The sequence below is a fragment of the Delphinapterus leucas genome, chromosome 4 (genome assembly GCF_059928025.1).
Source record: "Delphinapterus leucas isolate spDelLeu-1000000601 "Yukka" chromosome 4, BTC_Dleu_Yukka2, whole genome shotgun sequence".
Taxonomy (NCBI): Eukaryota; Metazoa; Chordata; class Mammalia; order Artiodactyla; family Monodontidae; genus Delphinapterus; species Delphinapterus leucas.
The window spans coordinates 70274619-70301592 of record NC_143132.1 but is presented as its reverse complement, the minus strand read 5'-3'; the positions used below and the strand labels follow the sequence as shown (position 1 = coordinate 70301592).

The following is a 26974-nucleotide window of genomic DNA, read 5'->3' as shown; positions in this document are numbered from 1 at the left end:
CAGGATTGTAGTTTTTGCTTCTGGTGTCTTCCCCATGGTGGGTGAGGTTGGTCCAGGGGCTAGTGCAGGTTTCCTCATGGGAGGGACTGGTGCCTGCTCACTGGTGGATGGAGCTGGGTCTTGTCTCTGGTGGGCAGGGCCATCTCAAGGGCTATATTTACAGGCAGCTGTGAGGTCAGGACTTTGGGTGGAACTATGTCTCCACCCTGTTTGTTGTCTGGCCTGAGGTGTCCCAGCACTGGAGCCTGCAGGCTGTTGGGTAGGGCCAGGCCTCACCAAAATGGTGACCTCAGGGAAAGCTCATGCTGATGAGCATTTCCTGGGGCCGCTGCCACCAGTGTACCTACCCTACAGGGAGCCACAGCCAACCCTCACCTCCCCAGGAGACCCAAGATCTGCAGGTAGGTCTGGCCCAGGCTTCTATGGAGTCACTGCTTTCCTCTGGGTCCAAGTGCATGTGAAACCCTGTGTGTGCCCTCCAAGAGTGGAGTCTCTGTTTCCCCCAGTCCTGTGGAGCTGCTGCACTCAAGCCCCACTGGCCTTCAAAGCCAAATGCTCTGGGGGCTCCTTCTCCTGATGCTAGACCCCCCAGGCTGGGGAGCCTGATGTGGGGCTCAGAACTCTCCTGTGGGAGAACCTCTGTGATATAATTATTTTCCAGTTCGTGGGTCACCCACCCGGCAGGTAAGGGATTTGATTATATGGTAAAAGTGCCCCTCCTGCTGTCTTGTTTTGGCTTCTTTATCTTTGGGTGTAGAACATCTTTTTTGGTAGGTTCAAGTCTTTTTTTGCCAGGGGTTGTTTAGCAGTTAGTTGTGGTTTTGGTGTTTTTGTGAGAGGAGGTAAGCTCAAGTCTTTCTACTCCACCATCTTGCGTCCAACCCTGGCAATAGCTTTTGAAGTATGCAAATACATACAGTCCTGTGGGACTGCAAGCATAAGTTCTGCTGCCTACAGATGAGTATCTAAATTCTTTTCTGGGAGATAATAGCTGTAGTGAGGCAGAAGGAGAGTGCAAAGATGGTGTCTATCAGCTTATGTTCCCTGAAAACATCTCTGTAGGCCCCAGGTGGTTGCCAAAAGAGAAGCCTCAGGCCAAAGCTCCTGGACAAGCAAACAGGCCTCTTTCACAGAAAGATGGGGTGTGTTGCAGTGTGCTGTCTGTCTGTGCAGTGCCCTGGGGGTGGTAGCCCGCCAGGAACTGTCTCTTCAATTGTTAGTCCCACTGGACACAGGAACATAAGCTCCCCCTGGCCTTTAGGGCCAAGCAATCAAGGGGTGTTCCCTGGGCAGCAGCTGCAAAGATCAGGGCACCAGCCAAGTGTAAAAGCTCCCTTCCAGGAGATGAGGAAAGGGAAAGTGCAAAGATGTGCCCAATGGCTGTAGCAAAGCTGAGGGGGAGTGTAAAGATGGCACCTGTGGGAAAAAGTTAAAAAGAGAGATGCTGCTGCCAGCCAAAGCGGAGGGAGAGTGTGAGGATTGTGCCCCCCAGTCTCTGTCCCTAGAGGGTGTTCCAGCAAGCTCTTGGAGATGTATGTTACAGTATATGCCTACCCCTCGGGCCAACTCTTTAAGTAAAAAAAGGCTCATTTGCTAATATTAAAGTGTGAGCACAGGCTCCCTCTGAGCTGGGCCCTGGGGCAGGTGAGTCTGAGCTTGCAAGCCTTTTAAGAGCCATTTCACTCAGATCACTACTGTCTTGTGGGTCTTGTGGACATAAGCCCCATTGATTTTCAAAGCTAGATGTTTTGGGGGGCTCATCTTTCAGGTACAGGTCTTAAAAGTTATGATGCCTAATGTGTAGTTCAAACCCTTCACTCCTCAGGGAGAAGCTCTGGGTTTTGAGTTACACCCTGATTCTGGGTCTCCATACCAGGGGTGGGGTTAGCAGTGAGGTTGCATCCCAGCCTCTCCTACACACTTCAATGTGGTTTTCTTCTCGTTTGCCTCATGTGTAGTCCGTGCTCAGCCAGCCTTTCCAAGGAAATTGTTCCACACATAGCTATAGACTCAGTTTGTCTGTGGGAGGAGGTCAGTTCAGGATCTTCCTACGTTGCCATCTTGAACCAGAACCCCACTTTTTCCTTCTTTTTAAATTCTGCTGTTCCAGAAGCCTCCTATAGATGGCTTCTTATTATCTTTCAAATCCAAGATGCTTTAAAAATCCCTAAAAGCCTAGATCCTAACTATACTTATCTAGTCAAAGATTGTGGAGGCTTCCAATGAACATTAACAGTTGCCAAGCAAAGAGTGCTTACTGTGTCCCAAGACATTGTGCTAAGTTGCTTTATATACATTATCTCATTAAAAAGCCTCTCAGCAACCCTATGAGGTTCAACAGTGTTACTACCCACATTTTACAGATCAAGAAAATGAGACCTAAATAAGGGAAGTGACTTGTCCAAAGATACTGGAAGGGCTAGGAATACAAATCTACCTGATTCATATAACGTTTAGCACAAATGTAGAGTTTAAAAATTGTAGAATACTAAGGCAACTATCATAAAGCCTTAGATAGGCAAGTCATTGTGCTGAGGCCTACTCTGTAGTATATAAAACCTGTAATGTGAAACTTGAGAAATGGAACAGAGACCTCCAATCCTCCCTAACCCCAGGGGAACATCTACTTTTCTTTGGTTAACCTTCTATAATGTTTTTTGTTTAAAAATCAAAACCCCAAAAAGGTAGTATCTTTCTTTATAAGTGTGGTTATATTAATTATATAAAATTATTTATATAAAATAACTAGCTCCTTCAAGGTTGATAGGTATCCAACAGTTCTAGTATTTCAGGGTTTTAAGAAAAACAAGGTTTACCAAATCTATAGTCTCAGTCATTATGTTCTCAGTGTTATCATTCCACTCACAGAAACACCAACTCTTACATGTGCTCCTATACAGCATATTATCCATCCCTTCAACATCTGTATAAGTATTTACAGAACCTTTATGGTGCACAGGGGTACTGTGCTAGAGGACATGCATTCTTCAGAAAGAGCTCTCATCCTCAAGGAGTTTGTAGCGTAGTGGGAGAGTATTCCAAAACTCTATACATGCAAAAATATATACAAGGATGTTTAGTTTGTAAAAAGTCCAAATGCATCAACAGGGGAATGTTTAAACATATTCCAGCCCAAGTGTAACTAGGATACACTATGGAGTTGTAAAAAGGTAACTCTAGACATGGAAATGTACCACAGCAGCACATACACAAAATATTCTCCATACTCTATGAAGCAGAGTTGTTTTCATCTCAAGTTGTTTTGCTGAGAACCAGATGTTCACAGTTCCAAACTTAAGGAAAGAGGTGGAAAGGGGGATAGAATAAACTCCCATTCCTGTGATAAGCAAGATTTCTTGTACAATATTGTACAATAACCAATTCAGGAAAAATGTTTCCAGGTCACCATTTTTTCCCCATTCAAAACCAAAGCAGAGGGCTTTACCTGGTGGTGCAGTGGTTGAGAGTCTGCCTGCTGATGCAGGGGACACGGGTTCGAGCCCTGGTCTGGGAGGATCCCACATGCCCCAGAGCGACTGGGCCCGTGAGCCACAACTACTGAGCCTGTGCTCCGCAACGAGAGGCCACGATAGTGGGCCCGTGCACCGCGATAAAGAGCAGCCCCTGCTTGCCGCAACTGGAGAAAGCCCTCGCACAGAAACGAAGACCCAACACAGCCAAAAATAAATAAATTTACAAAAAAAAAAAAAAAAAAAAAAAACCAAAGCAGAGCAATCAAGATGGCAGAGAAGAAGAACGGGAAGCTCACCTCCTCCCACAAATACATCAAAAAATACATCTATATGTGGAACAGTTCTCACAGACTCCTACTGAATGCTCGCAGAAGACCTCAGACTTCTGAAAGGACAAAAAGAATCTCCACATAACCAGGTAGGACAAAAGAAAAAAAAAATAGAAAGGAATCTGGATAGGACCTGTACCCCTGGGAGGGAGCTGTGAAGGAGGAAAGACTCCCGTACCCCAGGGAGCCCCCTCACCGGCAGGAAAAGGCATCAAAAATGTATTTGAAGAAATTATGTTTGAAAACTTCCCAAATCTAAAGAAGGAAACACATCCAGGTACAGGAAGCACAGAGGGTTCCAACAAGATGAACCCAAACAAACAGACCTACACCAAGACATATTATAATTAAAATGGCAAAAGTTAAAGAGAGGATTCTAAAGGCAGCAAGAGAAAAACAATTCATTACAAGGAAACCCCCATAAGGCTATCAGCTGATTTCTCTACAGAAACGTTGCAGGCCAGAAGGGAGTGGCAAAATATATTCAATCAATCATTTAGAATAGAAGGAGAGAGAGAATTTCTTAGACAAGAAAAAACTAAAAATACAGCAATACTAAACCTATCATAAAAGAAATACTGAAAGGTCTTCTCTAAATAGAAAAACAAGAAGCTATATCAAAGAGAAAATTACAACCAAAAAGTAAATCACTTACATAAGCCACTATATAGATTAAAAAGGAAAAAAATAAATTTTTTGTGTGTGAAAGTGATGATGACCACAGTGAACAGCAAAAGGATAAACATGAAGATGTAAAAGAGGACATCAAAATCATAAAATGTTGGAGGAGAGTTAAGAAAATGTAGATTCTTCTTTTTTTAGAATGTATTTGAGCCTATATGACTACCAGTCTAAAGCACGTAGATATATGAAGGGGTTAACATACTTGAAAAACAGGGTAACCACAAGTCAAAAACACAATAGATTCACAAAAACCAAAAAGAAGAGAACACAAGCATAAAATAAAAGGAAATCAAACCACAAAAGGAAAAAGAAAAGGGGAAGAAGAGGAAATACAGAATTAACTGGAAAAAAAGATTTAAAATGGCAATAAATACACATCTATCAAGAATTACCTTAAACATCAATGGACTAAATGCCCCATTCAAAAGACACAGAGTGGGCAGACTGGATAAAAAAACAAAAGCCTACAATATGCTGCCTATAAGAGACCCATTTTAGGGCAAAGGACACACAGATTGAAAGTGAGGGGGTGGAAAAAGATTTCATGCAAACGGAAATGATAAGAAGCAGGGGTCGCAATACTTGTATCAGACAAAATAATAGACTTTAAAACAAAGGCCATAAAACCATAAAAAAAGATAAAGAAGGACACTATATAATGATAAAAGGATCAATACAAAAAGGGGATATTACTCTCATCAACATATATGTACCTAATATAGGAGTGCCTAAATACATAAAACAAATATTAACATACATAAAGGGAGAAACTGACTGGAATACCATAATAGTAGGAGCCCTTAACACCCCACTCACATCAATGGACATATCTTCCTAGACAGAAAATCAATAAGGCATCAGAGATCCTAAATGATACAACAGAACAGTTAGACTTAACTGATATTCTTAGAACATTACATCCAAAAAACCCAGAATACACATTCTTTTCAAGTGCACATGGAACATTCTCTAGGATTGACCACATACTAGAGCACAAAGCAAGCCTCAACAAATTTAAGAGGATAGAAATTATTTCAGGCATCTTTCCTGACCACAACAGCATGAAACTAGAAATCAACCATAGAAAAAGAAAACAATTACATGGAGTCTAAACAACATGCTACTAAAAAACCAATGGGTCAATGATGAAATCAAAGAGGAAATTTAAAAAATATCTTGAGACAGATGACAATGAAAACACAACCGTACATTATCTGTGGGATGCCACAAAAGCAGTTGTTAGAGGGAACTTCATAGCGATACAAGCCTTCCTCAAAAAACTAGAAAAATCTCAAGCAACCTAATCTACCACCTAAAAGAATTAGAAAAAGAACAAACAAAACCTAAAGTCAGCAAAAGGAAGGAAATAATAAACATCAGAGACAAAAAAAATGTAAAATAAAGATTAAAGAAAAACAGATAAAATCAATAAAATCAAGAGCTTGTTCTTTGACAGTGTAAACAAAATTGACAAACCTTTGGCCAGGCTCATCAAGAAGAAAAGAGAGAGAACCTAAATAAACAAAATAAGAAAAAAGGAGAAATAAACAATACTGCAGAAATACAAAACACTGTAAGAGAATATTATGAACAAGTACATGCCAACAAATTTGCCAAACTAGAAGAAATGGACAAGTTTTTCTAGAAACATACAGCCCACCAAAACTGAATCAAGAAGAAATAAATAATCTGAACAGACCAATCACTAGAAATGAAATAGAATCTATAAAAAAAACAAAAACAAAAACCTCCTTACAAACAGAAGTTCAGGACCAGGTGGCTTCACAGGCAAATTCTACCAAACATATAAAGAAGAACTTATACCAATCCTTCTCAAAATCTTCCAAAAGACTGAAAAGGAGGGAACACTCTCAAAGACATTCTATGAAGCCACCATCACCCTGATACCAAAACCAGACAAATATACCACCAAAAAAAAAAATTACAGGCCAATATCTTTGATGAATACAGATGCAAAAAACTACTAGCAAAACCAAATAAAATACTAGCAAAATATTAGCAACCCAAATCCAACAACACATAAAAAAGATCATGCACCACAACCAAGTTGGATTCACCCCAGGATCACAAGTATGGTTCAACAAATGCAAATCACTTAATGTGATACATCACATTAACAAAGAAAAGACAAAAATCACATGATCATCTAAATAGATACAGAAAAGGCATTTGATAAAATTCAACATCCATTCATGATAAAAACTCTTACCAAGGTGGGTAACATAACATAATAAAAGCTATTTATGACAAACCCACAGCCAATATAATACTCAACAGTGAAAAGCTGAAATCCTTCCTGCTAAAATCTGGAACAAGGTTGCCTACTCTCATGACTTCTATTCAACATAGTATTGGAATTCAGACAAGAAAAAGAAACAAAAGGTATCCAAATTGTAAGGGAAGACGTAAAACTGTCATTCTATGCAGATGACATGATACTATATATAGAAAACCCTAAAGAAGTGATAAATTCAGCAAGGTAGCAGGATACAAGATTAACATACAGAAATGGGTTGCATTTTTTTACACTAAAAACACAATATCAGAAAGGGAATGTAAAAAAACAATACCTTTTAAAATCATATAAAAAAAAAACCTTAGGAATAAAGCTGACCAAGGAGGTGAAAGATTTATATGCTGAGAACTATAAAACATTAATAAAGGAAATTGAAGATGATTTAAAGAAATGGAAAGATATCCCAGGCTCTTGGATTAGAAGAATATCATTAAAATGGCCATACTACCCAAAGCAATCTACAGATTTAATGTGATCCCTATCAAATTACCCATGACATTTTTCACAGAACTAGAACAAGTAATCCTAAAACTTATATGGAACCAAAAAAGACCCAGAATTGCCAAAGCAATCCTGAGGAAAAAGAACAAAGCAGGAGGCATAAACCTCCCAGACTTCGGACAATACTACAAAGCTACAGTAATCAAAACAGTGTGGAACTGGCATGAAAACAGACATGTATCAATGGAACAGAAATAGAGAGCCCAGAAATAAACCTACATACCTATGGTCAATCTTGACAAAGGAGACGAGAATATACAATGGAGAAAAGACAATCTCTGCAGCAAGTGGTGTTGAGAATGCTGGACAGCCACATGTAAATCAATGAAGTTAGAACATACCCTCACACCATGCACAAAAATAAACTCAATATGGCTTAAAGACTTAAATATATGACATGACACCATAAAACTCCTAGAAGAGAACATAGGCAAAACATTCTCTGACATAAACCATACTAATGTTTTCTTAGGTCAGTCCCAAGGCAATAGAATAAAAGCAAAAATAAACAAGTGGGACCTAATCAAACTTACAAGCTTTTGCACAGCAAAGGAGACCATAAACAAAACGAAAAGACAAACTACAGAATGGGAGAAAATATTTGCAAACAATGTGACTGATAAGGGCTTGATTTCAGAAAATATACAAACAGCTCATGCAACTCAACAACAATAAAAAAAACCAACCCAATCAAAAAATGGGCGGGAGGGGGCTTCCCTGGTGGGGCAGTGGTTGAGAATCTGCCTGCCAATGCAGGGGACACGGGTTTGAGCCCTGGTCTGGGAAGATCCCACATGCTGCGGAGCAACTGGGCCCATAAGCCACAATTACTGAGCCTGCGCTTCTGGAACCTGTGCTCCACAATGAGAGGCTGCGATAGTGAGAGGCCCGCACACCGCGATGAAGAGTGGCCCCCGCTTGCCACGGCTGGAGAAGGCCCTCGCGCAGAAAAGAAGACCCAACACAGCCATAAATAAATAAATAAATTAATTTAAAAAAATGGGCAGGAGACCTAAATAGACATTTCTCCAAAGAAGACATACAGATGGCCAACAGGCACATAAAAAGACGTTCAATATCAATAATTATTAGAGAAATGCAAATCAAACCTACAATGAGGTACCACCTCACACATGTCAGAATAGCCATCATTAAGAAGTCTATAAATAACAAGGCTGGAGAGGGTGTGGACAAAAGGGAACCTAACTACACTGTTGGTGGGAATGTAGAACCTAACTACACTGTTGGTGGGAATGTACATTGGGGCAGCCATTATGGAGAACAGTAAGGAGGTTCCTCAGAAAACTAAAAATAGAGTTGCCATATGATCCAGTGGACAAAGCTGGATTTGTCCATATGTGGACAAAGCTATAATTCAAAAAGATACATGCACCCCTGTGTTCATAGAGGCACTGTTCACAATAGCCAAGACATGGAAACACCCTTAATGGCCATCAACAGATGAATGGATAAAGAAGAAATAAGTCACTCACACACACACACACACACACACACACACACACACACACACACACACACACACACAGGAATACTACTCAGCCATAAAAAAGAACAAAATGCCATCTGCAGCACCATGGATAGGCCTAGGCATTATCATACTATGTGTAGTAAGTCAGAAAGAGAACGACAAATACCCTGTGATACCACTTATATGTGGAATCTAAAATATGACACAAATGAACATATCCATGAAACAGAAACAGACTCACTGACACAGAGAACAGACTTGTGGTTGCCAAGTGGGAGGTGGGGTGGGAGAGGGATGGAGTGGGAGTTTGGGGTTAGCAGATGCAATCTATTATATATAGAGTGGATAAACAACAAGGGCCTACTGTATATCACAGGGAACTATATTTAGTATTCTGTGATAAACCATAATGGAAAAGAATACTTAAAAAATGTATATATATGTATAACTTAATCACTTTTCTGCACAGCAGAAATGAACACATTGTAAATCTACTATATTACTTTTTTAAAAGTAAAAAAACAAAACAACTTTGAACCCCAAAAGGACATTTAATAACCTAGATTACTCCTTCACTGACTAGAGACTATCATTGAGAAAGTTTGCTCTTTTTCTTTTAGCCACTGCAACTGCATTTCTCAGACTGCTAAAAGTGTTAACGTGTTCAGGTAAGTTTGGATGACATGACAGAACCATGTATCTCCACACTGAAGAGCCACAATAAACATTAGCACATCAAAGGCTCTGCAAAGTCCTAAACAAATGTCTGATTTTGTTTGACCTAGAGCATTCCTCCTTGAGCACAGAACACCTTTTTTGGCAGCATATTTGGAACATCAGTTGGGAACAATTAAAATTATCAGTTTCTGGGCATTTTTCAACAAAAAGTAGCTTTCTAGATTTTCATCCTAAAATTAGACTGCAAGCTATTTTGCATATCTAAGTTTTATTTTGTCCTTGCTGACTTGGGTAAAGAAGCATTTTGGAAAAACCATTACCAATGAATAGACTTACCTCCTGCTTCTAACTGAACTCCTGGAGTCAAGTGAAGAAATTCTGGTTTCATGCTTACTCGGGAGCCAGAAATAAAACCAACCACAAATTCAGAATGCTCTTCAGCCATTCTCACCTAAATGGAATGTAATAAAAGATTACAAGAAAGCACTTAACCACACAGAATGTAAGAAACTTTATTTCATAGATGCATTTCCTCATTTCATATTAAACTAATTACATCTAAAACGGGTAATCTTAGATATGAATCTACACACTTGCTCCATTAAGACCACCCTGAAATAACACCTTCTGTCCCCTTCTCCTATAACCAAACACTGAAAACACTAAAAATCTTATATTATGTGCATCTAAAATCTAGATGCTGCATCGTTACTTATTTGTAATAATGCTTGGGGACCTACCTACTTCCAAAAAGGATATTAAGTAGTACTCTAGAATACATTTATAATGGTATAAAACCACACTGACTTACTGCCTATCTACATAGATATTCAAGGACAGCCACCACATAAAACACCACTATGTTGTTAAGAGCTAGCTAAAGAAATCTTACCTCTACAGCTTTCCCTCTTCTTTAACATTTGCCAATAACTTGTCTCCACAATTTCTCTACCATTACCTCACATTCATAGAAGCCTCCCTAGAAGGTCTGCCTGACTTTCTAATTTGGCTCTTCCCTGAGGCCCAGACTGTTCCATTCTTGCCACTAAGTACTACCACCAACCAAAAATCAATGTATTGTCCTTGAGCCAGATCCAGAATGCCAAATATTAGCACTGACTCATGGACCCTCTGCTACGAGAGTTGGGAAATCATAGACATTTATGGTCAATTCAGGGGTGCTGTTAAAACCTGGCCCTAGGGCCATATGAATTCTTCACAGTTCCACAGGCTTTGAAATATGAAACATAAATTCCCATGTAAAAATTAAAATTTTATTAAAAATTCCTGTTACTTTAAAAAGTAATAGTCTTTAAAATATCTGCAAAGATAATCCATCCATCTTTCTAGGTGATTATCCAACTATGAACCTTGCCCAGAGGAGACTGTAAAGAGGAGCTTTATAACTAGATGATTATCCATCTCTCATTTTTTTCTGGCATGCAGGGGGTTGGAGCTGGGCACTAACATGTATGGTGTTATAAGGATTTTTAATAATGGGGAGCTACTAAAGGAAACAATGTGTCTGGACTCTAGTTAAGAGCTCTCCCATACAATGCCAATCAATATCAAAGACTGAAAAGGTAAGCTGCTTCATGTGGGCTGCTGTCATGAGAATGTGCATCTGTGTGTGACTCGGGAGATTCCAAGAAACTGCGTATCTGGGAAAAAGCTATTCAATTTCAATTCATGGTGAAAGGGAAAAAACTCCTCTATCTTAAAGACCAGGTAAATACAGACATATGTTTATTTGACCCAATATCTGTGTTTCAATGTTCCTCTCTTAGAGTACAGTTCAAATTTCTTTGGTGTACACTACAAGATATAAAATGCTATTAACCATCAGGATATTCTAGCCAACTAGTATTAATATACTGTCACACAAACAGCAGGTGATTTTTTTTGTTTTTGACAGCAATTCCATAGACCCCAAATTAAGGTATTTTCTTCCCCTGTAACATCTAGTGTCACAGCCCTGGCCTTCTATTGCCCCAATCTCTCTCCTCTGTCACTTACCGCTGCTTCAGTATAGCTCCCAGTGGCCAAGGAGCCAGCAGAGCTCATTTCTGCAATGAGTAAGCACGCCCGGTGCAGGGGCAGGCCTACTTCTCCCAGGCCTTTCACAACTCCTGAGCCTGGAACCACATGAGCGTTTACTAGATCTGCCCAAGAAGCTATTTTAAAGACACCACCTATGAAAAGGGGAAAAAAGATATCTGTCAATTTCCAAACAAAATCCCTTAACTTTTAACCAACCAACCAACTACAATATGGAAATAATCTCCTAGTAACATGTCAATGTAATAGCGAAACACTTCAAGAATTTTAGTGATTATCAATGGACCTACTTGTGAAAAATTTATCTGTCCACCTGGTTAGCTGGTTGAGAAATCACAAGGAGAAAAATATTTTATAAGTTCTACACTTAGTTTACTAGCAAAACTGATAAGACTGTTTTTCCTTGCAGGCTGATGCTTGTGACTACCAATAAGATTTATGCAACTGGAAAGGGTCCAGTGAAGACAGGTTGTTTGTTAAGTGGAAGATATCAACTGAAATTCCTCTAAAGATGACAAATTTTCGTTCTGTAGGGATCTCTCAGAAACTTTACCATCTCTCAAATCTACTTGTTCCTTAGGTCTCTTTAGCTCTTCAAATTTCAATAGACAATTGTATTCATTTTAAAAGCAGACAACAGTAACCCAAGTAGATTTTTGAAAAAAAACTATATGTAAACTTATAGAAGTTTGTATAACTCTTTCAACAGTCAATCTTTTTTTTAGAAGTATTTATTTATTGATTTGGCTGTGCCGGGTCTTACTTGCGGCATGCGGGCTCTTAGTTGCAGCATGCGGGATCTAGTTTCCTGACCAGGGACTGAACCTGGGCCCCATGCATTGGGAGCGCAGTCTTAACCACTGGACCACCAGGGAAGTCCCAACAGTCAATATCTTTAGCACATGAAGAAAGTCATTACAGACAAATCTCTCCTAAAGAAATAGCTTAAGAATATATATGTATTACTTTAAGAAAAATTGTTATCTCAAAAGATGCTTATAACTGTTAAATAACATAAAATGTCTGTTGTAAGGGTAAGTGAAAAAAGAGATACACCCAATATAACAGAAAGTTGCATAGAAGAATGGGTAAAGAACTGGTAAAGAATTAAGCACTTTTTAAACTAATGTATGCTCTTACCTTGAGCTCCTATTTAACAAAATTTTTTAAAAAGGATGCATATCAACAGATCTTTTTCTGCTAAAAATAAATCTTACTTTATACTACCTTTTCCTTGTCTCCTATATCTGCAATTTTCATTCTTTGAATATTCAGAACTCACAGTGTTCTGCAGGGCCAACATCTGTCATTTTTGCCTGCCTAGAACCCATGTCCCTTTCTTCTGGCATAAGCACAGCCATTTTCTTTAGGGAAATAACCCCTAACTATACCTTGGGGTTCAAGAAGTTTACGTAAATAGCCTCACAATGATCAAGGGATCAACCCTAGAAGACGAAGACATAACAACCATAAATATTTATGTACCCAACACAGGAGCACCTCAATACATAAGGCAAATGCTCACAGCCGTGAAAGGGGAAATCGACAGTAACACAATAATAGTGGTGGAATTTAACACCCCACTTACACCAATGCACAGATCATCCAGACAGAAAACTAATAAGGAAACAAAAGCCTTAAATGACACGTTAGACCAGATACACTTAATCGATATTTACAGGACATTCCATCCGAAAGCAGCAGAATATACTTTCTTCTCAAGTGCACACGGAACATTCTCCAGGATAGATCACATCTTGGGTCACAAATCAAGCCTCAGGAGATTTAAGAAATTGAAATCGTATCAAGCAACTTTCCAACCACAACACTACGAGATTAGAAAGCAATTACAGGAAACAAACTGTAAAACACAAACACATGGAGGCTAAGCAATATGCTACTAAATAACCAAGAGATCACTGAAGAAATCAAAAAATATCTAGAAACAAATGACAAAGAAAACACGACAACCCAAAACCTATGGGATGCAACAAAAGCAGTTCTAAAAGGGAAGTTTACAGCAATACAATCCTACCTCAAGAAACAAGAAAAATCTCAAATAAACAACCTAACCTTATACATAAAGCAACTAGAGAAAGAAGAACAAAAAACCCGCAAAGTTAGTAGAAGGAAAGAAATCATAAAGATCAGAGCAGAAATAAATAGAAGCAAAGAAAACAATAGCAGAGATCAATAAAACTAAAAGCTGGTACTTTGAGAAGATAAACAAAATTGATAAACCTTTAGCCAGACTCATCAAGAAATAAAGAGAGAAGACTCAATAAAATTAGAAATGAAAAAGAAGTTATAACTGACACTGCAGAAATACAAAGGATCATAAGAGACTACTACAAGCAGCTATATGGCAATAAAATGGACAACCTGGAATGGACAAATTCTTAGAAAAGTACAACCTTCCAAGACTGAACCAGGAAGAAATAGAAAATACGAACATACCAATCACAAGTAATGAAATTGAAACTGTGAATAAAAATCTTCCAACAAACGAAAGTCCAGGACCAGATGGCTTCACAGGCGAATTCTAGCAAACATTTAGAGAAGAGCTAACACCGATCCTTCTCCAATTCTTCCAAAAAACTGCAGAGGGAGGAACGCTCCCAAACTCACTGCACGAGGCCACCATCACCCTGATACCAAAAACAGACAGCGATATCACAAAAAAAGAAAATCAGAGGCCAATATCACTGATGAACATAGACGCAAAAATCCTTAACAAAATACTAGCAAACCGAATCCAACACATTAAAAGGATCATACACCATGATCAAGTGGGATTTATTCTTCTCAAATTCTTCCAAAAAACTGCAGAGGGAGGAACGCTCCCAAACTCACTGCACGAGGCCACCATCACCCTGATACCAAAAACAGACAGCGATATCACAAAAAAAGAAAATCACAGGCCAATATCACTGATGAACATAGACGCAAAAATCCTTAACAAAATACTAGCAAACCGAATCCAACACATTAAAAGGATCATACACCATGATCAAGTGGGATTTATCCCAGGGATGCAAGGATTCTTCAATATATGCAAATCAATCAATGTGATACACCATATTAACAAATTGAAGAATAAAAGCCACATAATCACCTCAATTGATACAGAAAAAGCTTTCAACAAAATTCAACACCCATTTATGATAAGAACTCTCCAGAAAGTGGGCATAGAGGGAAACTACCTCAACGTAATAAAGGCCATATATGACAAACCCACAGCAACATCATTCTCAACGGTGAAAAACTGAAAGCATTTCCTCTAAGATCAGGAACAAGACAAGGATGTCCACTCTTGCCAGTATTCAACAGTTTTGGAAGTCCTAGCTATGGCAATCAGAGAAGAAAAAGAAATAAAAGGAATCCAAATTGGAAAAGAAGAAATAAAACACTCACTCTTTGCAGATGTTTGCAGATGACATGATACTATACATAGAAAATCCTAAAGATGCCACCAGAAAACTACTAGAGCTAATCAATGAATTTAGTAAAGTCGCAGGATACAAAATTAATACACAGAAATCTCTGGCATTCCTATACACGAACAACGAAAGATCAGAAAGAGAAATTAAGGAAACAATCCCATTTACCATTGCAACAAAAAGAATAAAATACCTAGGAATAAACCTAAGGAGCCAAAAGACATATGTGCAAAAAACTAGAAGATACTAATGAAAGAAATCAAAGACAACAAAAACAGATGGAGAGATATACCATGTTCTTGGATTGGAAGAATCAATATTGTGAAAATGACTATACTACCCAAAGCAATCTACATATTCAATGCAATCCCTATCAAATTACCAATGGCATTTTTCACAGAACTAGAACAGAAAATTTTGCATTTTGTATGGAAACACAAAAGACCCTGAATAACTAAAGCAATCTTGAGAAAGAAAAACAGAGCTGGAGGAATCAGGCTCCCTGACTTCAGACTATAATACAAAGCTACAGTAATCAAGACAGTATGGTACTGGCATCAAAACAGAAATATAGACCAATGGAACAGGATAGAAAGCCCAGAGATAAACACACACCTATGGTTACCTAATCTACGACAAAGGAGGCAAGAATATGCAATGGAGAAATGACAGCCTCTTCAATGCGTGGTGCTGGAAAAACTTGATAGCTACATTTTAAAGAAATGAAATTAGAACACTCCCTAACACCATACAGAAAAATAAACTCAAAATGGATTAAAGACCTGAATGTAAGGCCAGACACTATAAAACTCTAAGAGGAAAACACAGGCAGAACACTCTGACATATATTGCAGCAAGATTTTTTGACTTCCCTCCTAAAGTAATGAAAATAAAAACAAAAATAAATGGGACCTAATTAAACTCCAAAGTTTTTGCACAGCAAAGGAAACCATAAACAAAACAAAAAGACAACCCACAGAATGGGAGAAAATATTTGCAAATGAAGTAACTGACAAAGGATTAATCTCCAAAATATACAAACAGCTCATGCAGCTCAATATCAAAAAACAAAGAACACAATCAAAAAACGGGCAGAAGACCTTAATAGACATTTCTCCAAAGAAGATATACAGATGGCCAACAAACACAGGAGAAGATGCTCAACATCACTAATTATTAGAGAAATGCAAATCAAAACTACAATGAGGTATCACCTCACACGGGTCAGAACGGCCACCACTGAAATATCTACAAACAATGCTGGAAAGGGTGTGGAGGAAAGGGAACCCTCTTGCACTGTTGGTAGGAATGTAAATTAATACAGCCACTATGGAGAACAGTATGGAGGTTCCTTAAAAAACTAAAACTAGAACTACCATGTGACCCACAATCCAACTACTGGGCATATACCCAGAGAAAACCATAATTCAAAAAGATACATGCACCACAGTGTTCACTGCAGCACTGTTTACAATAGCCAGGACATGGAAGCAACCTAAATGCCCATCAACAGCAGAATGGATAAAGAAGATGTGGTACATATATACAGTGGAATATTACTCAGCCATAAAAAGGAATGAAATTGGGTCATTTGTAGAGACGTGGATGGACCTAGAGACTGTCATGTAAGTCAGAAAGAGGAAAACAAATACTGTATATTAACGTATATATGTGGAATCTAGAAAAATGGTATAGATGATCTTATATGCAAAGCAGAAATAGAGACAGATGTAGAGAACAAACGTATGGACACCAAGTTGCCGCGGGGGGGTGAATTGGGAGATGGGGATTGACATATATATACTATTGATACTATGATAGATAACTAATGTTATCTATCATATCTATAACTAATGTAACTACTGTTTAGCTCAGCGAACTCTACTCAATGCTCTGTGGTGACCTAAATGAGAAGGAAATCCAAAAAAGAGGGGATATATGTATACGTATGCTGATTCACTTTGCTGTACAATAGAAACTAACACAACATTGTAAAGCAATAAAAATTTTTAAAAAATAGCCTCACATCACCAGGAGCAGGGTATATTACCCAGGTGAGCTAATAAAGGTATTCTATACCCCAGGTCTGAGCGACTGGTTTGAGGAGTGTGCCTACCTGAGAAAGAAGTCAAGAGAGAAGAAAGCAGAGCTGAAACTTGGAGAGAAAGCAAGGCCAAAAGACATCACTTGAGCTCCTAGAGCCAACCATGGCTTTTCTACAGCTGGACTTTGTCATGTGAGCCAATACATTTCCTTCTGTTCTTCAGCCAGTTTAAGCTGGATTTGTGATTCTTGTTGGTTCCTGAATAATACTTACCTTCATACTGCTTTTTTACTGTGTTTCCTATATCTGCAAATTTCCGGTCTTCAAATATTAGAAACTCATGGCGCTTTGCCAGAATGGTTAACTCCTTCATCACATCCAGAGTAAAATCATTCAAAATATCTACATGAGTCTTGAGCATGCAGATTCTGGGTCCTAAAGCATCTGCTAGCTGCAACAGCTCTCTGGACTCTGAAATATCAGCAGACAGGCACAGATTGGTCTCCTTCTTTTGCATAAGCCTGAGAAGCTTTGATGCAACTGGGTGGATCCCGGGCAGCTCTGCACGTGCACCAAAGCTTAGTTCTTTGGGTCCTTTCTTTACAGAAAGGAGAGAACCGCTATGATTAGCTGCCACAAAAACATTCTCCTGAATAAATCTCTTCACTCTCTCGACCATCTCAGCATCAATTTTTTTCTGTTGCTCAAGAATCTCCAGCATTTTGGACAATGTACACACTGAGTGGAGACGAATCCCATGTGCCTGCAACTTGTCCTTTCCTCCTTGCTCTCTGTCCAGCAGCACTATGGCATCAGTGACCTTCAAGCCCTCCTTCTGAAGAACCTCAACAGTTTCCAAAACACTAGATCCACTGGTGACAACATCTTCAATGATCAAACAGGTTTCTCCTCGATTAATAGCCCCTTCTACAAGACGCTTAGTACCTAGAAAAGAAAAAATTACGTTGACTCTGTTTTAAAGTTATATATTTCAGCCAACTCAAGATGTATCTTGCAGTATAAATTTGGCATGTATTTATGAAGAGGGAGATAATCGAAATTATATTTTCTGATAATCTACTTTGGAACTACTTTATTTTTAAAATTCCTAATGAATCTTCAATGTGCCACAATTACTGTTTTGTTCAGTGCCTATGTATTTCAAAATTGTCAAAGTTACATATACAGAACATTTTTAGTAAAACTAGCAAATTATTTAACGGTATAAAACATCATTTCATGTGTTTATGATCAAAATTTCAAATACAGGTTTTATTAAGGCAAGATCACCTAGGTCAATGAAAGTTATGAAACAAAGAATAGCCCAATATCATCAATGAAATCATTCCTTTTTCCATCAACAATTTCTTTATTCAAGATCAGCCAAACAACTGGCCTTCTGAGCACATAAATGCAGGAGGGAAAATATTCAACAACCACTGAGGTCAATCACCACAGCGTTATGAGCTATGTAATGTAATGTGACTAAACACACTTCCCCACTCCAACCCCTACTGCAGACTATTTTCAGATAATCTACAAACTGTAAATACTCAGGCTGTAGACTACACAGACTCATGGTTTAGAGATTCATTTTTACATTTTCCACTACCAAATTTCTTATTTTGAATCAGAATAGATATAGTGGGCATTTTGCCTACGTTCTGAACTTTCCACAGGTACTGTCTTTGCTCTTTCCCCAACTCCTTTCCTTCCCTTGCAGAATTGGCAAGTTTAACTGAATCATCTTACATGAGAACATGAGACTGCGAGTACTTATAGGTATATTTTTAAATTAATGATCTTATTCTAAGAAATATTTTTGAAGATACATAATAAGGAAATAGAAACAGTAGTCTTATGGCAGTGATTCATAGAGATAAACACTGTGCCGCTAAGTGGCAAAAACATTTGTCTAATTTTTTTATAATGGAGAATTTCAAACAAAACTAGACAAAATAGTATAACAAACCTCCACAAATACAGCACCTCACCACTTAGCAACTCATGGGCAATCTTGCTTCAACTATAACTCCAACATCACCCTCCCCCCATAATTTTTAGACGCAAATCCCAGACATCATATGATTTCATCATAAAATTTTTAGAACACATCTGTAAAAAGGACTCTTTTCAAAAAGAAGTAACAAAAACAGTATCACACCAACATAAAACAACACGAAAAAATCATTAGCACTTAAGATCATCAAATATGAAGTCAGTTCCAATACTTTTAGATTGATTTAGTTTTAACGCAGCCCACATTTAAAACACCCACCTGATAACCTACTGCCATGAACCCATAAAAACATCTTCATTTAGAATTTCATGTGGCATTTACTTTTTTTTTGGCCACCTGGACAGCTTGTGGGATCTTATTTCCCCAACCAGGGATCAAACCTGGGCCCCCTGCAGTGGAAGTGCAGAGTCCTAACCACTGGACTGCCAGGGAATTCCCTCACATTGCTTTAACAGATTAATTTTATTCATGCAATTTAAATATAAATACATTGGGAAAGTAAGTGCTCTTAGAACATTCTTCTGATGAGGGAAGCGCTGGTAAAAATGTTGGGTTTCATAAATTTGGTGCACAAAAAAAGCACTTTTTTCCATTGCCTAATTAATACAAAGCATTTCACCCCTAGACTCTAAAGGAAAGGGAGGTGATTTATAACAACAGTTAACAAATTCCACAGGCCATAACAACTTAAAGGCCCTATGAAGAATATTCAAGGTGACTATGAACATCAGTGCCTAGAAGAACAAATTCTAAAAGTATCAGGCTACATATCAACTTAAAGCTTATACTATTTTTACTTTACCATAATCCTTTGTTTCCTTCCTTCTAATAAGCATTGGAATTTGGTTGGTTGAACAGATAACCGTGGCCAATGGTAAAGCTGTATAAGGTACTCCACACACAGTATCAAAATTGATCCCTGCATTTTGGGCAGTTTGGAATAAAATTTCTGCAACCTGTAAGAAAACAACACATAACCCAATTATTATTATTACTATTTTAAGTGGTGTATAAATCATGTAACAACATAAAGACAGTAACAACCCAGCAAGGGAGAGTCTTAAACCTGATCAGAAAAATATAAATGCCTTTTTGTTAAGTTGTCCTCTCCACAAATCCCAGTTTACAAATATAAATATAAAAACAGAAGAATTAGCCTACTTAGCTAGACTCAGGGCTGCTCCAAGGGCAACATGGAATGTGTTAGGAAAGGCTATGATGTTCATCCTGAAGACTAAGGATGACCCCTAGGCTTCACAGTTTTCCTTAGTAATTCATTATGCTTGTCATGTCTAAACCTATCACCTGCTAGTTTTATTTTCCCAACAGGAGTCTTCAATTAAGAAGTTTCACAAGAGAAATTAAGAAAACAATTGCATTAAAAAGAATAAAACAGGGACTTCCCTGGCAGTCCAGTGGTTAAAACACCGCGCTTCCACTGCAGGGGGCACGGGTTCAATCCCTGGTCAGAGAACTAGGATCCCGCATGCTGCACAGCACGGCCAAAAAAAAAAAAAGAATAAAACACTTACAAATAAATTTAACCAAGGAAGTGAAAGACCTTTAACCAAGGAAGTGAAAGGCCTGTACACTAAAAACATAAGACATTGATTTTAAAAACAAACAAACTGAAGATGACATAAGTAAATGGAAAAATATTCCATGCTCATGGATCAGAAAAATTAAACTGTTAAAATGTCCATACTAGGGCTTCCCTGGTGGCGCAGTGGTTGAGAGTCCACCTGCCGATGCAGGGGACACAGGTTCGTGCCCCAGTCTGGGAGGATCCCACATGCCGTGGAGCGGCTGGGCCCGTGAGCCATGGCTGCTGAGCCTGCGCGTCCGGAGCCTGTGCTCCGCAACGGCAGAGGCCATGACAGTGAGAGGCCTGTGTACCGCAAAGAAAAAAAAAAAAAAGTCCATACTAAAAGCAATATACAGATTCAATGAAGTTTCTAAAAAATTACAATGGCACTTTTCACAGAAATGGAACAAACAATCCTAAAATTTGTATGGAACCACAAAAGACCCTGGATAGCCAAAACAATCTTGAGAAAGAAAAACAAATATGGAGGTATCATATTTCCTGATTTCAAACTATATTACAAAGTAATAGTAGTCAAAACACTATGGTATTGGCATAAATACAGACACACAGGTCAACAGAACAGAATAGAGAGCCCAGAAGTAAACCTACACATATATGTTCAATTAATTTACATCAAAGGAGCTAAGAATACACAAAGGGAAAAGGACAGTCTCTTCAACAAAATGGTTTTGGGAACACTAGACTACATCTTACATCATACACAAAAATTAACTCAAAATGGATTAATGACTTGAATGTAAGACCTGAAAACACAAACCTCCTTGAAGAAAACAGGTGGTAAGTTCCTTGACAATGGTCTTAACAATGATGTTTTAGACTTGACACCAAAAGCAAAGAAATAAAACCAAAAATAAACAAGTGGGAAGGTGGTTCTAGATGGTGGAGTAAGAAGATCCTGAACTCACCTCCTCTCATGGACACAACAAATCTACAACTATATTAAGAACAATTCCCTCCGAAAAGAACCTGAGAGCTAGGTGAACAGCTACTCCACAACAAAGGATAAAAGGGCACATGGAGATGGGCAGGAGAGTTAGAGACACAGTCTCGCCAAAAACTCCATCACTACTTCAGCAACCCATAACCAGGAGGGATCTCACAAATATGGAACTTCTCCCTGATGCTCCACATCAGTCACCCCAACCCCTGGGACCTACACCAGAGAGATGAGCACTCAAAACACCTGGCTTTGAAGACCAACAGGTGAAGACCAACAGGGCTTGGATCCAGGAAAACCATATGGATGTAGGGAATAGAGATCTGCTCTTAAATAGCTTGTGTGCAGACTCACTCACCCTGGGACCCAACACAAAAACTGCAGCCTGGGGAAGAGTAAGACGTGGAGATCACCTTCCTCCCCACAGATACACCAGAAATACATCTACACGTGGAACAACTCCTACAGAGCACCTGCTGAACGCTGGCAGAAGACCTCAGACCTCCCAAAAGGCAAGAAGCCCCCCACGTACCTGGTTAGGGCAAAAGAAAAAAATAAACAGAGACAAAAGGATAGGGACGGGACCTGCACCAGCGGGAGGGAGCTGTGAAGGAGGAAAAGTGTCCACACACTAGGAAGCCCCTTCGCGGGCGGAGACTGCGGGTGGCGGAGGGGGGAAGCTTCGGAGCCGCGGAGGAGAGCACAGCAACAGGGTGCGGAGGGCAAAGCGGAGAGATTCCAGCGCAGAGGATCAGGGCCGACCGGCACTCACCAGGCTGAGAGGCTTGTCTGCTCACCCGCCGGGGCAGGCGGGGCTGGAAGCTGAGGCTGAGGCTTCGGTCGGAGCGCGGGGAGAGGACTGGGGTTGGCAGCGTAAACACAGCCTGCAGGGGGTTAGTGCACCGCGGCTAGCCGGGAGGGAGTCCGGGGAAAAGTCTGGACCTGCCGAAGAGGCAAGAGACTTTTTCTTCCCTCTTTGTTTCCTGGTGTGCGAGGAGAGGGGATTGGGAGCGCTGCTTAGGGGAGCTCCAGAGATGGGCGCGAGCCGCGGCTAAAAGTGCGGACCCCAGAGACGGGCATGGGACGCTAGGGCCGCTGCTGCCGCCACCAAGAGGCCTGTGTGCGAACACAGGTCACTATCCACACCCTCCTTCCGGGGAGCCTGTGCAGCCCGCCACTGCCAGGGTCCCGGGATCCAGGGACAACTACCCCGGGAGAACGCACGGCGCGCCTCAGGCTGGCAACGTCACGCCGGCTTCTGCCGCAGCAGGCCCGCCCCGCACTCCGTGACCCTCCCTACCCCCCCCCCCCCCCCCCCCCCCCCGCCTGAGTGAGCCAGAGCCTCCGAATCAGAGGCTCCTTTAACCCCGTCCTGTCTGAGCAAAGAACAGACGCCCTCCGGCGACCTACACGCACAGGCGGGGCCAAATCCAAAGCTGAGCCCCTGGGAGCTGTGAAAACAAAGAAGAGAAAGGGAAATCTCTCCCAGCAGCCTCAGAAGCAGCGGATTAAAGCTCCACAATCAACTTGATGTACCTGCATCTGTGGAATACATGAACAGACAACGAATCATCCCAAATTAAGGAGCCGTGTGGATGAAAGGCTCTTGGTGCTGCAGCCAGGAGTTAGTGCTGTGCCTCTAAGGTGGGAGAGCCAACTTCAGGACACTGGTCCACAAGAGGCCTCCCAGCTGCACATATTATCAAACAGCGAAAATCTCCCAGAGATCTCCATCTCAACGCCAGCACCCAGCTTCACTCAACAACCAGCAAGCTACAGTGCTGGACATCCTATGCCAAACAACTAGCAAGACAGGAACATAACCCCACCCATTAGCAGAGAGGCTGCCCAAAATCATAATAAGTCTACAGACACCCCAAAACACACCACCAGACATGGACCTGCCCACCAAAAAAACAAGATCCAGCCTCATACACCAGAACACAGGCACTAGTACCCTCCACCAGGAAGCCTACACAACCCCCTGAACCAACCTTAGCCACTGGGGACAGACACTAAAAACAACAGGAACTACGAACCTTCAGCCTGCAAAAAGGAGACCCCAAACACAGTAAGATAAGCAAAATGAAAAGACAGAAAAACACACAGCAGATGAAGGAGCAAGACAAAAACCCACCAGACCTAACAAATGAAGAGGAAATAGGCAGTCTACCTGAAAAAGAATTCAGAATAATGATAGTAAAGATGATCCAAAATCTTGGAAATAGAATAGACAAAATGCAAGAAACAGTTAACAAGGACCTAGAAGAACTAAAGATGAAACAAACAATGATGAACAACACAATAAATGAAATGAAAAATACTCTAGATGAGATCAATAGCAGAATAACTGAGACAGAAGAACGGATAAGTGACCTGGAAGGTAAAATAGTGGAAATAACTAATGCAGAGCAGAATAAAGAAAAAAGAATGAAAAGAACTGAGGACAGTCTCAGAGACCTCTGGGACAACATGAAACGCACCAACATTCGAATAATAGGGGTTCCAGAAGAAGAAGAGAAAAAGGGACTGAGAAAATATTTGAAGAGATTATAGTTGAAAACTTCCCTAATATGGGAAAGGAAATAGTTAATCAAGTCCAGGAAGCACAGAGAGTCCCATACAGGATAAATCCAAGGAGAAATACGCCAAGACACATATTAATCAAACTGTCAAAAATTAAATACAAAGAAAGCATATTAAAAGCAGCAAGGGAAAAACAACAAATAACACACAAGGGAATCCCCATAAGGTTAACAGCTGATCTTTCAGCAGAAACTCTGCAAGCCAGAAGGGAATGGCAGGACATATTGAAAGTGATGAAGGAGAAAAACCTGCAACCAAGATTACTCTACCCAGCAAGGATCTCATTCACAATCGATGGAGAAATTGAAACATTTACAGACAAGCAAAAGCTGAGAGAGTTCAGCACCACCAAACCAGCTCTACAACAACTGCTAAAGGAACTTCTCTAGGCAAGGAACACGAAGGAAAAGACCTACAATAATGAACCCAAAACAATTAAGAAAATGGGAATGGGAACATACATATCAATAATTACCTTAAATGTAAGTGGACTATTGCTCCCACCAAAAGACACAGATTGGCTGAATGGATACAAAAACAAGACGCATATATTTGCTGTCTACAAGAGACCCACTTCAGACCTAGAGACACATACAGACTGAAAGTAAGGGGATGGAAAAAGGTATTTCATGCAAATGGAAACCAAAAGAAAGCTGGAGTAGCAATTCTCATATCAGACAAAATAGACTTTAAAATAAAGACTATTAGAAGAGACAAAGAAGGACACTACATAATGATCAAGGGATCGATCCAAGAAGAAGATATAACAATTGTAAATATTTATGCACCCAACATAGGAGCACCTCAATACATAAGGCAAATACTAACAGCCATAAAAGGGGAAATCGACAGTAACACATTCATAGTAGGGGACTTTAACACCCCACTTTCACCAATGGACAGATCATCCAAAATGAAAATAAATAAGGAAACACAAGCTTTAAATGATACATTAAACAAGATGGACTTAATTGATATTTATAGGACATTCCATCCAAAAACAACAGAATACACATTTTTCTCAAGTGCTCATAGAACATTCTCCAGGATAGATCGTATCTTGGGTCACAAATCAAGCCTTGGTAAATTTAAGAAAATTGAAATTGTATCAAGTATCTTTTCCGACCACAACGCTATGAGACTAGATATCAATTACAGGAAAAGATCTGTAAAAAATACAAACACATGGAGGCTAAACAATACACTACTTAATAACGAAGTGATCACTGAAGAAATCAAAGAGGAAATCAAAAAATACCTAGAAACAAATGACAATGGAGACACAACGACTCAAAATCTATGGGATGCAGCAAAAGCAGTTCTAAGAGGGAAGTTTATAGCAATACAATCCTACCTTAAGAAACAGGAAACATCTCGAATAAACAACCTAACCTTGCACCTAAAGGTGCAAGAAGGAGAAAGAAGAACAAAAAAACCCCAGTTAGCAGAAGGAAAGAAATCATAAAAATCAGATCAGAAATAAATGAAAAAGAAATGAAGGAAACAATAGCAAAGATCAATAAAACTAAAAGCTGGTTCTTTGAAAGGATAAACAAAATTGATAAACCATTAGCCAGACTCATCAAGAAAAAAAGGGAGAAGACTGAAATCAATAGAATTAGAAATGAAAAAGGAGAAGTAACAACTGACACTGCAGAAATACAAAAGATCATGAGAGATTACTATAAGCAACTCTATGCCAATAAAATGGACAACCTGGAAGAAATGGACAAATTCTTAGAAAGGCACAACCTGCCAAGACTGAATCAGGAAGAAATAGAAAATATGAATAGACCAATCACAAGCACTGAAATTGAAACTGTGATTAAAAAACTTCCAACAAGCAAAAGCCCAGGACCAGATGGCTTCACAGGCGAATTCTATCAAACATTTAGAGAAGAGCTATCACCTATCCTTCTCAAACTCTTCCAAAATATAGCAGAGGGAGGAACACTCCCAAACTCATTCTATGAGGCCACCATCACCCTGATACCAAAACCAGACAAGGATGTCACAAAGAAAGAAAACTACAGGCCAATATCACTGATGAACATAGATGCAAAAATCCTCAACAAAATACTAGCAAACAGAGTCCAACAGCACATTAAACGGATCATACACCATGATCAAGTGGGGTTTATTCCAGGAATGCAAGGATTCTTCAATATACGCAAATCAATCAACGTGATACACCATATTAACAAATTGAAGGAGAAAAACCATATGATCATCTCAATAGATGCAGAGAAAGCTTTTGACAAAATTCAACACCCATTTATAAAAACCCTGCAGAAAGTAGGCATACAGGGAACTTTCCTCAACATAATAAAGGCCATATATGACAAACCCACAGCCAACATCGTCCTCAATGGTGAAAAACTGAAAGCATTTCCACTAAGATCAGGAACAAGACAAGATTGCCCACTCTCACCACTCTTATTCAACATAGTTTTGGAAGTCCTAGCCACAGCAATCAGAGAAGAAAAGGAAATAAAAGGAATCCAAATCAGAAAAGAAGAAGTAAAGCTGTCACTCTTTGCAGATGACATGATACTATACATAGAGAATCCTAAAGATGCTACCAGAAAACTACTAGAGCTAATCAATGAATTTGGTAAAGTAGCAGAATACAAAATTAATACACAGAAATCTCTGGCATTCCTATACACTAAGGATGAAAAATCTGAAAGTGAAATCAAGAAAACACTCCCATTTACCATTGCAACAAAAAGAATAAAATATCTAGGAATAAACCTACCTATGGAGACAAAAGACCTGTATGCAGAAAATTATAACACACTGATGAAAG

General features: G+C 39.5%; 1 protein-coding gene across 1 annotated transcript in view; it reads right to left on the bottom strand.

Annotated features, from left to right (window-relative positions):
* The window catches only part of UMPS (uridine monophosphate synthetase), a 54266-nt gene that overhangs the window by 9966 nt on the left and 17326 nt on the right, over positions 1–26974 (bottom strand). The window contains exons 2-5 of the mRNA XM_022567573.2: positions 19836–19989; positions 17287–17958; positions 11488–11663; positions 9808–9922 (exon numbers count right to left, since the gene is read on the bottom strand). Of these exons, the coding sequence (XP_022423281.2) occupies positions 9808–9922; positions 11488–11663; positions 17287–17958; positions 19836–19989 (1117 nt within the window). The remainder of the gene's footprint in view (positions 1–9807; positions 9923–11487; positions 11664–17286; positions 17959–19835; positions 19990–26974) is intronic.